The sequence below is a fragment of the Heterodontus francisci genome, chromosome 2 (assembly GCF_036365525.1).
Source record: "Heterodontus francisci isolate sHetFra1 chromosome 2, sHetFra1.hap1, whole genome shotgun sequence".
NCBI lineage: Eukaryota > Metazoa > Chordata > Chondrichthyes > Heterodontiformes > Heterodontidae > Heterodontus > Heterodontus francisci.
Window position 1 is genome coordinate 130,435,882 of NC_090372.1, and position 15,861 is coordinate 130,451,742.

At 40.0% G+C, this 15,861-nt stretch overlaps 1 protein-coding gene across 1 annotated transcript in view; it reads left to right on the forward strand.

The window, feature by feature from the left end:
- Positions 1-15,861, forward strand: part of LOC137380771 (ATP-binding cassette sub-family A member 13-like) — a 330,301-nt gene that overhangs the window by 129,293 nt on the left and 185,147 nt on the right. The window contains exons 28-30 of the mRNA XM_068053109.1: positions 1,991-8,086; positions 10,949-11,046; positions 11,903-12,021. Coding sequence (XP_067909210.1) covers positions 1,991-8,086; positions 10,949-11,046; positions 11,903-12,021 — 6,313 coding nt within the window. The remainder of the gene's footprint in view (positions 1-1,990; positions 8,087-10,948; positions 11,047-11,902; positions 12,022-15,861) is intronic.

Here is a 15,861-nt window from a genome sequence, read left to right on the forward strand (position 1 = left end):
GGCAAGAGCAAGTGTAATGAATGGCTGGCACTGCTGGGAGCAAAATATGGCCATCAATTATTAAACTAAATACTGAGAATAATTTGCACACAGCTCTCAAATGCCTGGTGAATAAATGCACTGCACTCTGTAATATTAAGCCATACGAATCAAAAGGTAACAGGCTTACTGTTGATGCATAGAAATTGGCTTGAGCACCTCTGGGCTATAGAGGAGATTATCAACTCATGTTCCTGTTCCGGATCACTATTCGGTGACTCCTTTTGGAAGGATGTAGAGTGAAAATAGAGCCAGGTTTGGCTAATATGCTTCCCATGGTTGCAAAGCTTCTGGCACCTAGGACACAGTATTTACAGGGAGACAGGGAGGATGTGGGGAGACTGAAAATGACTGAAGAACCCTGCAGGGCTGAGGAAATGGAGGCCCTGGCAAGCTTAACAACAGGATCGCATTCACAGTTCTTTAATCAATTTCACAAATTCACAGCCTGGCTGGTAGACAGCAGGAAAAACCAGCAGCAGGAGGCAGCAGATAGGAACCCTGAGGGACAACTCCCAGCAATCAGGAGCAGGGGCAAGGTCGCTGATTGCACTGTGGGTATGGTCGGCTGTCAGGACTTGCTGGAGGGGAAGTTCGGCCATCATGGCAGGGGACAAGGTTAGCCAGTAGGCACTGGGGCAAGTGTCAGGACTAGAGGGAGAGAGAAGCCATCGCGCAGGGGGTGAGAGTGGTCGTGATTGGCAAAGATCAGGACAAAAGCTTCTTTAAAAGGCTTGGGGGGGGCACTTCTACTCCTCCAGGCCACAAGGAGTGCTAAGAAAGATACTTAACTTGTGAAGCTGGCAACTCCCTGCCAGATTACCTGACCCATGGGACACCTGCACAGCAGCAGTGAATTTTAAATTGAGCTTCCAATTGCACTGTGAGAGGCCCATTTAAATATGTTAATTAAATATCCCACCACTCCACAGCAGAATGCTCAACTGCCTTGAAATCTGCCACCGTAATAGAGCAGTGGACACATGTGCGGTCTATTGGGGATACATTTCCAATATTAAGTCTATAACCCCCCACCCCCCTCGCCAACATCTCCAGCCTGTCATTGGGGGGTGGGGGTGGTGTGGGTAGGGTTGCTATCAAAACCATAGCATCCAAGCCATAATCTCCAAGCTCACTTAAATTATGCTAGAGAAGCTGAGATTGTTCTCCACAGAGCAAATAAATTTAAGGGGAGATTCAATAGGGACGTTGATGGAGGGTGATTTATAACTAGAAGGCACAGAATAAAGGTAATTGGCATCAAATGCAGAGGGGAGACGATTTTTTTTAATGTAGCGAGTTGTTACGATCTGGAATGCACTGCCTGGAAAGATGGTGGAAGCAGATTCAATAGTAACTTTCATAAGAGAATTGCAAAGGATGTATTTGCAGGACTGTGAGGAAAGAGCAGGAATCTAGGATGAGCTGGATCGCTCTTTCAAAGAGACAACTTAGGCTCAATGGGTCATATGGCCTTGTTCTATGATGTATGATTTTTTGATTCCATAATGAAAAATAGCTGCTTGGGTAAGGAATTTCTGGATGCTGTGTTTGTGGAACTGTATCCCAGCAACCGTTTCTGGGTGGTGGGAGGTGGGGGCCAGGGAATTTCAACTGCCAGTGTTCCTAATATATTTATGCTGGAAATCCAACTCTACCATAACGTAGTAGAGAATATATTCCTCCTTTTTTGCTGTTGGTGCGAGGGGAGCCCAGTAGCTCATCTAGAAACTGATGTACCCCTTTCAAATGTAGAAGATGAATTTAATTATCAAAAGATTTAATGATTAAATTAGCCATTTGGTTTGGAGACCTACAGCATAAACTCATTGGCAACCTGATCTTTTCAAAAGAAGATGCTCAGTTCACTTTAGATGATTGTTGTTTCTGTTAACATTTGCCTAAAAATCTCACTAGTCGGGATCTTAGCTGTTTTATTTTTCTCTTTTAGGTTTCTGAAAGCGACACTGAAACTTTTGAATCTCAATAACATCATAAAGCTAAGTGCAGATGATGTACAGATCATCAGTTTGAGTTTTGGAAATTTTAGTAAGGAAGATTACTTCTTTAAGAATGTCCAAAGATTACAGATTGTTGCAAAAGTTATCCTGGAGAATATACCTCTGTGGATGAACAAGTACATCAGTGCAACAGATGAAACATCTTCGATCAGACATGCATTACTCGAACTTTCTCAAGTAAATAGTATCAATTCACTTATTGACAGAATAAAATTTCTCATAAACCAGTGGTCAAAGGGACAGTCACCACAATTTATGAAAACAGTGAACATTTTACTTAGTGTGCTACAAAAGGAATTACCAAATATAATGATCATCAGCCCCTTTCAAAATACAATTGACAGGTTTAATGTCATGTGGTCCAATTTGCAGCCGCTTCTCATTTACAATTCTACAGAAACTCTAACAAAAAGTCTACATTTTTTCTGGAATTTCACATCTACAGTATGGATAGGATCAACCAAAGCAAACATAGATTATCCTGACGTTGTTAAAATGTTTCTGCATTATTTGAATAATCTTGGTTTTCTGTCTCAAGAACAACTTTCATCAACAGTGGATGCCATCAATGGCTTAAACAATGCTTCAATAATTGCTTCTTCTAGCCAAAGTCTATCTCAGCTGCAAGGTGTGGAGCTGCAGTTGTTCAAACTTTTGGAAACGATTGCTGTAGAAAATAAAACAGAGCATCTCGAGATGTTTTACAATCTAATTCTTGCAGTCTCACAGTTGTCAAATGTAACAGAGCTCTCATCCTTGGTAGCTGCTGTAAATAATATTTCTGAAGACATTTCCACTTTGTTTGAACAGTTTAGCTCCAACGACATTGGCGAGGCTCTTGAAACAATTTCAAACATTGTTGTTGTTTTTCACAACATGTCAAAGGAAGACTTTGCAGAAAATTTATTGGATCTGTATCTCTACCTTCAGTCACAAATACAAGCGCTGACAGAAATTACAGGACCAGAACTACAACAGATAAATGAGACAATTGCAAGACTCACAGAAGCTTTCCATAATAATACAAACAATATTAGTTGTTTGATGTTACAAGCATTGCAGTCTTCATCTGTGCCAATTTCTGATACTTGGTTGAGAAAATATTGTTCCATACATAATACTAGAAGGAAAATCCGTTCAGCAGAGACTGGTTCTATTTCACAATCAAGCCAGAACCTATACAGATCCTTGGTGGAACAAATGATTAACAACTTAATGTATACAAATCGAGAAATGGCTTTATCCTCTCTGTCATGTACAGCAGATTTGCTTCTGTCATGGACTCAAATTATAAAAATGGTAGCAGTACAGTTGGATTTGGATTTTCAAGTAGTTAACTTCTTTCAGATTGCCTTGACAGATATGTCACAAGAACTGAACCAAACATCACTATGTACTGAACATCTGATCATAAATAACAGCACAGCTGCATTGAAAGTCATCCTGCAGAATATTTCTTCAACAAATGGTTTTAACCTTCAGAATTTGTACCAATCACGCATTAATCGCTTTATCATCTTACAACATGTAGTGAGTACATTTCCTATTTCAATGGATAACAAAAGGCTTCAACAACTTGTCGAGATTATGGAGAATGTCCTTAGTTTATTTCAGGGTTCCAATCTTGATACCTTGAACAGCATATCCAAATTCCTAGATGCCCTTAGACCAATGTGGTCATTGTATGACCCTCAGCAGGAAAAACTCTATTCAATCTTACATAAACTTGCAACTTTAAACTCCAATGCTGATCTGGAAAGTATCAAAGTGGTCTTCAGAGAAATTCTTTTATTCTACAACAACAGCTTTAGCACGGGTTATCTTGATCACTCCGTCCAATATCTGAAAGAGGTCTTGAATTTAATGGCAGCATATGAGAACAGCGGAGGTCAGTTTCCGTACAAAACCTTGATGGTGTTAGTTAAACAACTAATCTATTCTGAAAACCCAAATACAGGAGAAAAGGAATGGGCAAAACTGCTGCAGTGGCTAAATGTGCTGACACATACCAATCTTTCTGATCCATCACTCTCATTTCTGTCAGATATAACTACTGTTCCAATCTTCACAATGAATATATCTGAAATTGACATAATGAGGAAAACCGAGGATGCAATTTTCAAAGTGCAAAACCTGACAGAACAGTTCAATGGTTTAAATGCATCTGATGCTTATTACTATGATGTCATTGCATTGTTGGAAGTGATATTTCCTGATTCTTGTCCTTATAAAAACAAAAGCATTCAGATTCTGAGGATGTCCATTGAATTAGCTTACAATGTCTTTAATGATGAAAACATGTCATATGACTTAACAGAACAGTTGATGAAACAAGTGCAAAGCTTGGTCAATGGTACTGCAACAACAGAAGAGCTCTTTGGTTATCTCAGCAAAATGATCAGTGGGAGTGTTAATATAAGCCAGTGGTATTCTGTAGACTCTACTGAACTCCTAACTCAACAACTTCAAACATTATCAGTCATTTTAACTGCAGACCAGAATATTCAGCAATTCTCACTGCTTCTTCGCAAATTAATTCTCCTGATGGATCAAAGTGCTTTTTTAAATTTGAGGCCAGAGAAAATTTCCAATATGTTATTTGGCACCTTGGACATAATTCTCAATTTCAATGAAAGAACTCGGTACAATTTGGCAGAGGCCATCAGCATGTTACTCTCTAAAACTGCAGATGCCAGTTGTCTGAGTTCAAGCAAATGTTCAGAACAAGACATGAACATCCAGAATATCAGATTGATACAATTGTTTCATCAAACAGTGCAGTTCACAGAGGAATTAGATGAAGTGCTTAAACCAAGATGTAAGTCAAATCTAACAATGATACAGGCAAATGAATCAATTTATCTGCTAATTGATTATATAAACAACACAACCTTCAACAACAACTCAGTTGTAGAAAAACAACTGGCTACATTTATAAATGGTTTGGAGAGATTCCCACTGTCAGAGATTGCATGTGCAGCTGATGTTATGAACTTTACTGGCAATTTTTTGATGACAATACAGCAGATTGTGGACAATGGCAGAATCAGTGACACTGAACAACTTTTACAATTTGCACAATCAGCCTCTCGTGTCCTTCATGGTGTTTCTGAAATACTGAAAGTGCGCAATGACACAACAGCGGCTGCACATACTTTCATTTTATTAAAGAATGAAAGTTCATATTTAGCAAAAGTCTTCAACAGTACCAATTACACTTTTGTCAAGAAAGTCCTCAGAATGACTGACGATCTAATTGGACACTTCACAGTGAAGACAAGTCCTTCACCAGGTACTTTCTTTCAGCAGTTGCTGTTGTGCTTAGATTCATTTTCTAAGCTACTTGAGCTGGTTGAGATGCCTCAGGAAATAACAGAAGAGCTTAAAGGTTTTGGTAATGTATTACAATTCTTTCATCCTTATGTAAACAAAAGCCACACCCAAGACTTAGAAAATGACTCTGTACTCAACATTACACTTTTTGTTCTGCAACATTTAAACTCAGTAAATGAAATTCACAGTCAACTGCAATTGTTGAAAACAGACCTACAAAACCTGCTTAACACCACTGTCCACATGGGCTCAAGTAACAAACAAGCTGTGTACAGGCTAAATGAACTGACAGCCTTTGTGGGAAATGTCACATTAGCCCATAACACAGGACGTAATAATGGCACCTTGCAAGATCCACTTCGGCTTGATGTAATAATTCAAACTGTACAACTCGTCAGAGAATATGTGCTATTTTTGAATAAGGTATCATTACCACCTGTGTCCACCATTGATGGTGCTGAAATGTTCATCCAATTAATTCGCAACAGCCTAACAAGAATCAATTACACTGAACCTGCTAAGTTGTTTGCTGTCCCCTGGACTTCTCTTTTCAATGATAAAGTTGTACACAGGATGCTTTCCCTATTACTGGGTGGTTTTGTTCAGCAGTTCTCAAGTGTTCCTCAAGACCAGATCAACTTGACAGAAAATATAACCTATATTATTTACAATCTCACAACCACTCTATCAACCAGGGATATAAATGCCATAAATGACCACCTGGAGCAAATGAACAAGCTTACAAGATTCTTTAAAAATGTGAATGCTACCGGGGATCTAGATACTATTTTGAATCTTTTAACAAAAGCAGCAAGAATTTTGAAACATGTGTCAGACGTTCAAAACATGACTGAGATTCTACATGCCATCAAGGTAGTTTCATTAGAAATTGGAAATGAGCATTTTCCACAAGCTCTTGCTATTATTCCAGGTGGAATTACCCTTATACAGAATCTCGTCACCATGAACGTGAGTGAAGCAATGCAAGCAGTCTACTTGTTTGGACAGGCTAAGGGGTTACTGTTCAGTCAAGGAAACCAGACGGAACTTAATGAGAAGATTATCAGACTGATGCAGATAGTATCGAGTATGGCTAATTCCTCAAAGATATCACAGTGCTTGCCTGTAGCTGTTTGCAAGTTGCTGTCAGAAGAAACACCCAGTGATGATGATGATGGTCTCTTTTTAAAGGCTTGTAATTTCAAGGTGAATCAAAGTCTCAGTACAGCTTTTGCTCTGGCAGCTGATGTCAAACAGCTCATTGCAGGAGCTGTCCAAGGGACTGCTAAAGTGGAATGCTCAGGAAGCACTGTTTTCAGAAAAATTATTCAGCAAACAGGTTGTGTTCTTCAACAGTTTGAAGAATTGAACACATTTTTGCTCAGGATATCCCAGATATATGGTTTGGAGTGTCCAGTTCTAATAAAGCTGCAAGAAATTTGGAATAACTTTTCATACGTCATAGTTTCCTCCAATGAGGATGACTTAAGCTGTCCTGTTGTCCAGTTAAGACAAGGATCTGATAAACTGTTAGGCCTGATTAGTAATTTGACTTTAACAAACACTACTTCTACTGAACAAGTAATTAATTTCCTCTCTGATATAAGTGACATAGTGCTTTTGATGAGTGGCAACACTTCAGATCTTATGCAGAACACTCTTAAAATTGTAACTAGTTATTTCAAAAGTGTACCAAAAAATGTACTGACACCCTCAGATTCTAAAAACCATTTCTCAACACTGATTTCTAATGTACAGTTATTACTGTCAATATCAGGTTTCAAAGGCGATCCCTTGTATTCAGTGCTAAATGATTTACAGGCTGCACTTAATATGAATGTAACTGACCTTTTGGAGACTCTGTCGACAGATATTAACAAAATATTAAGTGACCCAATGAGGAATCCTAAAATGAAAGATCTACTGCCGGCTGTAGAGAAAGTGATTAGTTTCTTGAGAAATATAACAACAGGTGGTTTCGTTGAGGTTAATGTGGTGCAATTTAATGAAGCATTGAATGATGTGGAGGAAATTCTGGAAACAATGCAGCTTATATCTAACTTCACAGATGAAAACTATCACGAACTACTCATCATCATCAGCAATTTGTTAAAAAATCAAAAGTACTCAGAAGTAGCTAATACAATACTTGCCAATATTGTAAAATCTGCCAGCCTGATGAGCAATATTTCACAGTTGCTATTGGACCAAATGGGCTCTGCTGCATCTGTTCTTGATGTCTATCAAACTTTGCTCACCGACATGACAGCTACAATTTCCAATGAGAACTTCAACCAAAGCTCTTACATATTGCAACTTTTAAGTGAATTTGTTTTGGAAGTTTACTCACGTTGGGATCTTTCCCCTGAATTTCAGCGAGCACTGATCAACAAGGTTAAGCAGGTAGCTGCAGAACTAAGTGAGCTGCTGCCAGTAAGCAGTGGGCCAACTATAAATTATGTGCATTTTATCAGCAAAATTTTCTTGGAGTTCCTAGAGATTAGCACTAATAAAGGGGATAACCTCACTGAAATCAGAAATGTGCCACTGAAATTGATGAAAGAGCTTGAAGAGTTTCTTGGTGTAATGCAAGTGTCCAGTTCTATTAGGAAGGCTGTCGCTGATGCATCTAACTACGCAGAACTGCTTTTAAAACAGGCTGAGGAGTTCAAAGGGGCAATCAACTACACAATGTAAGTGGAGTTCTATCTGTTTAGTGTTCTTTTTGTTTTAGCAAAGTACAATTAAAGTTGTGTAGTTTTTGCTATGATTTCTGGTGGTAAATGCAATAGAGGGTTGGAATGGTAAAAATTACAGTTGTGTTGCTATCTTCCAATAACTGAAAATAAGCATTCACATAAAACAGATGATTTGGGTGCTGAAAATGTTAGTAGATCTGTTGTAAATTTTTTGATGTAAGTGCATTATTTACAGTTGCATGAAAACAGTTTTTATATCTTATTAATTTCATCTGTTAGTTATTGACATAAATACAGTCCCAAGTGTTAGGTGCCAATTATTTAATTATAAAAGACAAATCTTATCTTGCTAATGTGATTAACCATTAACTCTGCAATACACTGTTATATTCACTGACCATTTTGAAATTTTTTTAAAGGAACCCATTAAAAAAAATCCTCCTTCCTGTAACTTCTGCATAGTTATCGTGTCAGCTCCCTGAACAATCTGTCATTGTGACAAAACCTATCTGCAGGGCTGCAAACTGTATTCGCACCAAGGGGAAAATGTATACCTTAATCAATTGTGAGACTAAGGCCATAAGATTTGGTTGCATAGCGCCTGTATTTTCAGTGTTACGGCTGACCAATTTGGGTTCAAAATGCATTCACAATGCACACGCACACTTCTGGTGCTGGGTGCCCCTGACACCATTTAGGGTAGGAGGTTAGCGCAGGTACTGGGAGTGTTTGCTGGAAGCATGCAGTATAGGCACATTGTGCCGTTAGTCAGCGTGTAGCTCTGAGTCATCTCTGGTAGTGGCAGTGTCTACCTGAATGCTTCATCTAATGCCCTCTTTTAACCCTTGTATGGCTGAACATGCATACAGCAGTAGGAAGGACCCCCTGCCACCCTCCATCAATTTTATTTAAAGGGACTATCAGCCACTTTCAAGTTAGTTGCTGATTAATTTTTACTGGTTGTTGCTGAGTTATTAAAAGTAATTGGAGGTTTGTACTAGGTTGATGAAGTCTAAAGGGAGTGGTGAGGCATATGGTTCAAAATTTCTGCTCACACCACTTGATCCCAGTCATGGGAGCTGTAGTTTCTATCTGCTTTGGCCTGGAGACCAACAGGGAAAATGAGCAGAGGAAACACAGAGGAGGACAAGCTGCTCAAAGAGGGAGGAAGAGCCAGGTCGAAGGGCTCTCAGCAGGAGGCCATATCCACCCAGGGTCTTCAGGGAGTAGTTCTCCTAGCTCAACCTCAGTGAGGAACAGTGTGTGTGACGTTTCTGTTTCACAAAGGAGTGCTCACTGAAATCCACCACCTCTTGCAAGCAGACCTGCAGCCTCAGAGGTGGGAGAGGATGACATTGCCAGTGGCTGTAAAAGTGACTGCTGCCTTGAACCTCTTCACATCAGGCTCCTTCCAGCCTGGAGAAGGCAACATCTCCAAAATCTCACTATTCGCTGTCCGCTGTTGTATAAGGGAGGTCACTGATGTTCTGTGTGAAAAAAGAGGGGAATACATTGCATTCTGCCTTTCCAGAAGGAAGCAGGCAGAGCGAGCATGCAGCTTTGACAGGATAGCAGACTTCCCCAGGTGCAGGGTGCAACTGACTCCACACAAGTCACTTTGTGGGTGTTCTATGTAAAATCAGAGATGTACCGCAACCATATGGGCTACATTCCCTCCATGTCCAGGTGGTGTACAATGATACTCAACACATCATGCAGGTCAGTGTCCAGTATCCTGGCAGTTGTCATGCTGCCTTTATTCTGTGTTAGTCCAATGTATCATCACCATTTGAGCCACCATAAGAAATCAGAGGATTGTTAGAAATGATATTGAAACTATCAGGGAAAGTTGTTCCATTCCTACTTTTCTTGGAGCTTCATCCAGAGGTAAAAAGCAGTGGCAGAGCATTAACTACTCTCTTCACTTTCGTTCACAATAGTTAAATATATAAATGCAAACACCAATTAATAATAATATAAAAGCAAAATACTGCGGATGCTGGAAATCTGAAACAAAAACAAGAAATGCTGGATTCACTCAGCAGGTCTGGCAGCATCTGTGGAAAGAGAAGCAGAGTTAACGTTTCGGGTCAGTGACCCTTCTTCGGAGTTCCGAAGAAGGGTCACTGACCCGAAACGTTAACTCTGCTTCTCTTTCCACAGATGCTGCCAGACCAATTAATAATAACCTGTGTAATAACCTAGAATTACAAATTTCTCTTAGCAGGGTAGTTTTTCTTATTCTTTCATGGGACGTGGGCATTGCAGGCAAGGTCATCATTTGTTGCCCATCCCTAATTGCCCTTGATAACTGAGTGGCTTGCTAGGCCATTTCAGAGGGCAGTTAAGAGTCAAACACATTGTTGTGGGTCTGTAGTCACCTATAGGCAGATCAGATAAGGACAGCAGATATCCTTCCCTAAAGGGTATTCGTGAACCAGATGGGTTTTATGAACATCAATGATAGTTTCATGGCACCATTACTGAGACTAGCATTTAATCCATACTTTTATTCATGAACTAAATTTAAATTCTACCAGCTGCTGTGATGGGGTTTGAACTTGTGTCCCCAGAGCACTAACCTGGGCCTCTGGATTATTAGCTCAGTGATATTCCGACTGTGCTACCATTTCCCCTGCTTGACCTACATGATGCACTGAGTATCGTTGTACACCTGCTGGACATTGAAGGAATAGAAAGTGAAGCTTTTACTATGTATTCAAGCTAGGCCTATTAGTGTTTCTGTTGGCATTGATGCTGATAATTTGATTTCACCATTCCCCTTCCAGTGCGTAGTATGGTAGGGTAAAATTTATTGCCGACTCCTTTATGTGCTATTTATCCCTTTTCTTCCAGAATTACAGAGATATGTCAGTTTGATTGGTTCAATAATATAACAATGCCACCAGTGAACACACTTCACTTTCAGTCAAAGATGATGAATCTCTTGTCAGGTAAAATATCATTGTATTTTTGAACATATTTTATTACTAAATCAATTTACTAATTCACCAGAATTGCATTTCTTATTGCTATGTTGTATGTATTACAAGATCTAGCTTGCATACAGTTAACATTTTCTGTAAACTTAAAATTTAGCAGTGCTCTGATAATTTGTGTTTGCAATGTTGACGTGCTGGAATGCGTTGTTGGATTTTGAAGAAATGAATTAGTTGCTTTCTTACTGCCTAGCAAGTTATGGGGCAAGCTTGATAGACTAGATGTTATTTTCCTGTCTGTCACTTTCATATGTTTATACGTTCATAAACAATCTTCCCTCCAAGGTGCACGACCACATGACCGCGCAGCAACATGAAAGACCCCGCATAGGCTGTGCACAAGTTGGCCTCTTTAAATTAACATGCATGCGCAGCTGCGCAAAAAAAACTAATGGGACTGTGTACTTAAATAAATCGCCCACACTCCAAAAAATTTTAGAAGGAATATTGCTCATAAAGCTATCTTCAACAAAAAAGCATCAGAATTTGATTAAAGTGAAAAAATTCAATTTGTCTGTCAAACCTATGACCTAGTTCATTCTAGCACATTTAATTGAATTGTTTATGGTAACCACGAGAAGTCTGGTATTAGTATAGTACCATTAGTATAGTAAACCTGACGTTGATCGGAAAGATCTTTATATCTGGACAATAATTACTTTAAAGTTCATCTGTAATTTCTACTTTTCTGGTATTGGGCCAATATGAGTACCTGCTAGTAATTCCAGCAGTCCAGCAGTATGGTATACATGCACAGGAAATGTAAATATAATCTTAGCTTCAATCAGATAAACTCCACTTTGTTTTACAGAAAAAAGGTACTTCATTAATGATATCATGTGTATACAGAAGGACTGTAGACAGAATTTTGCAGGACACTTACTCCATGCTCTGACTGAACTGTGTAATTTGACTACTGAGGTCAAACAGGTTAGTCATTACTCTGTAGTTCAAACAAACATTTTGCTTTATTTATGCAGTTGACAAACTTATTGATGTAACAGAATTTTCTATCGAAGAATTTGTCCTTTGCTGAAACTAATCTAACCAGTATTTTACATTTACATTTATTTGATGCAAAGGTTTGCACATTGGAGCTATTTGCTTTGAAGAAACTGTTTTGACGCAAAATGCCATACAGTGCAACTTTGTGTAACATTTTTTGTCTGTATCGACTGGTTTGCTATCAAAAAATAAAAGCAACTTTAGAGGTTCTTAAGCAACTAGAGGGTTCCCATTTGTTTTCTTCCTACACAGTTGTGATTTACAACATCCTTTGCATTGTATTCCATGGATCAAAAAATTTTATGATATCCATATTTTATAGATATAAATAAGATTCAAGGTTGTGCTAGCAACTAAATACAGAAAATATCCAAGTGAAAAGTGTCAATATAACATAATTTACGAAGTATTGGTGTGAAGGAATCCCCTGTTACTGGTCTGAAAAAGAAATGTAATTATTCCCTCTGTATAACTATAAGGGTTATTTTAACCAAAGTACAAATTTGGAATGTCAGAAATTAGTCATAGTGTCATAGGGCTGAATTTTACTAGCGCCTCGATGCAGGGTCATGGCAGTGGGTGGGGGGTCCGTAAAATACTTGCGGGAGCAGCCTGCCATGGCTCCCAACGCTGAGAAGGCCCCGTTGCATTTTACCGGTGGCGGCGAGGCCTCGATGCGGCCCCCCCACCCCTTCCTTTGCATATTTAAATTACTTAAAACGAAATGCAACTTAACTTACCTGGTCCTGGCGGCCATCCCACGCCGATTTTATGGCTGTCAGTCGCACCTTGTGTGCCTTCGGAACTCTGTTCGACGTTCTGAGGTGAGACACTAGTTGGGAGGGGGAGGAGTGAAATTATCAGGATGGGACGGGGGGGCAGCGGGAAAAACACTTCTTATCCGCTGTGGGGATGGTGGGAAGGGGTTGAAGAGCAAATGTGAGAAGGTTGGGGGAGAGATTCGGGTCGGGAATAAAATATAAATATCCATGGGGAATTTGGGAAAGGGCCTCCATCTTCTAATTATTCATTAAAAGCAAATGAAAACCAATTGACCTTTAAAAATGTCGCCGGTGCCTATACGGTGCCACCGGATGCCATTGCCAGGGATGGAGCGGCCGCCCCCTCTATGTCAGTGGGGGCGGACGCTCAGTCCCCTCTATTTAAATGAACCACTGTGCGAAATATCGTGGGGGCTCAGCGGCAGCGCTTCTGCACGTGAAGTCTGCCGACTTCAAAGCACGCCGCCGCGATGTGTGGCGCACTAATAACATTCAGCCCATAGAAGGAGGCCATTCAGCACATTGATTCTCTCCATGGAGCAATCCTGCTAGTCTCACTCCCCCTGCTCAATCCCCATAACCCTACATGTTTATTTCCTTCGAGTGCTCATCTAATTTCCTTTTGAAATCATTCATCATTTCCACTTCCACCACCTCCTGGGCAGCAAGTTCCAGGTCATTACTACTCGCTGCATAAACCAAAGTATAGCTATGGCAGTGTGAGATTGATAAGTGAGTGTTTGAGAATGAGAGGTGTGTACACTTTTTTTATTTTTACAACTTTATAATGAAACGCTCCTGTCATCGCATTTCACTTTGGGTGATGTTGTGGTGTCACAAAAACATGCTAGGTTGAAGGATGATTTTTTTAATCCACCAGCTGGAAACCTGAACATTAAACTGGTGGAGATGAACCACTCAAACCTACCAAGCTTCGAGCTCTGTCTGCTGACCGTGAGCACTGAGACATTCCCTGCTGCAGACAGCAGTGTTCAGTGGTTTAATTGATCTGTGTTTGATTGTGTTAGTCTGTTCACTGATTGATGCTCACTGTGTTTAATGGCTTAAGCCTAACAGGGAGCTAGAGAGGAAGAAACCTCCTTTAGCTACACAATTCAGAGAGAACTTTCCAGAAAGAACAGACAGAAACCTCCTTCAGCTACCCAGTTTAGAGAGCTTTCCCGAAAGAACAAACAGAGATATCCCTCAAAGGAATTCAGTCACATTGTTGTCTCCCTGAGAACCACTGAATCAGTGTCTATCACTTCAAGCCAGAGGCTGAAGAACCACCAAATTCAGCCTGAAGCCAGCAGATTCATCAACCTCCACAGACTGTATACCCCTTTTATTTCTCTGGACTCTAATTTGACCAATCTATACTTCCCTATTTTGTAACCTATTTGTGTGTGTGAATGTGTATATAAAAGTTGGAGTGTATTTATTACTTAGATCAGTTTAAGTACATTAATGTTGGCCTCTTTCTTTGTTAAACTCAAGAAAACCTGTCCACTTGGCTCTTTTATTAACACTCACTGAATTGACAAGCATATCCACTTAAAAAGAAATAAATCTGTTGTGGTCAAACGAGGAGAGGGAAAAGAGGGAAGAACTTCAACCCCTCCTCACCTTATTGTAACACTTACCACCCTCCTTAAAATATCTCATTGGACAAGCTTTTAGTCACCTGAATAATATCTTCTTTGTCTGATCACTCTTCTATGAAGCATGGTGAGACTTTCTTTCTACGTTAAAGGTGCTATACAAATGCAAGTTATTGTTATATTACTTGCTGGATTTTGTTGCTTTGAAGAGTTGGTGGTCCTGAGCCACTAAGAAAATGAGATTAGTGAAATGAAGGTGTTCTTTCCTGAACAATGGATATTTTTGATGTCTTATTATGGATGATTAAAATGCGGTCTATGATATTTGATTCCTGACAAAAGTTTTATGATTGTTTTATCGCAGAGAACAGTGTTCATCTTCTCAGAGACTGTTTTCCTTTGTTTTCTAGGTCAAATGAGTCCTATCTTCTGATACTGATAAAAGATCCAATTTTTCCCTCGGTGCTTTTAGATCTAGGTTTCTAAATTCTGCGGTTAGGCCGAGCTATGATTTAGTCCTAACCAACTAAATTGACTCTTTCATGACTTTGGTACCATTCTACCACCAAACCCAAAATAAAACAAGCTTTCCTATTTACAAAGTTAGCACAATAATATCTGAGAAAAAACATTTTCAGTACCTGAAAGTTAAATTTCTAGGCTACATATAATTCTGGATGATATTTATCTGTCAAGCAACAGATTACCTGGTCACTACCATAATGCTGTTTATGGAAGCTTGCAAATTGGCTGCTGCATTTTTTACATTACGACAGTGACTTACCTTATCTTTGGCCACCTTGTCTCGAGAGACAATGGGTAAGCGCCGAGAGGTGGTCAGTGGTTTGTGGAGCAGTGCCTGGAGCAGCTATAAAGTCCAATACTAGAGTGACAGATTCTTCCATAGGCGCTGCAGATAAAATTGGTTGTCGGGACTGTTACAAATTTGGCTCTCGCCTTACACTTCTGTCTCTTTTTCTGCCAACTGCTAAGTCTCTTTTACTCACCTCTCTTTAGCCCCGCCTTTATAGCTGTCCGCCAGCTCTGGCGATCGCTGGCAACTGGCTCCCACGACTTGTGGTCAATGTCGCAGGACTTCATGTCGCGTTTGCAGACGTCTTTAAAGCGGAGACATGGCCAGCCAGTGGGTCTGATACCAGTGACGAGCTCACTGTACAATGTGTCCTTGGGGATCCTGCCATCTTCCATGCGGTTCACATGGCCAAGCCATCTCAAGCGCCACTGGCTCAGTATGCTGGGGTTGTTGGCTGCCTCGAGGACTTCTGCATTGGAGATACGGTCCTGCCACCTGATGCCAAAGATTCTCCGGAGATAGCAAAGATGGAATGTGTTGAAACATCGCTCTTGGCTGACATACATTG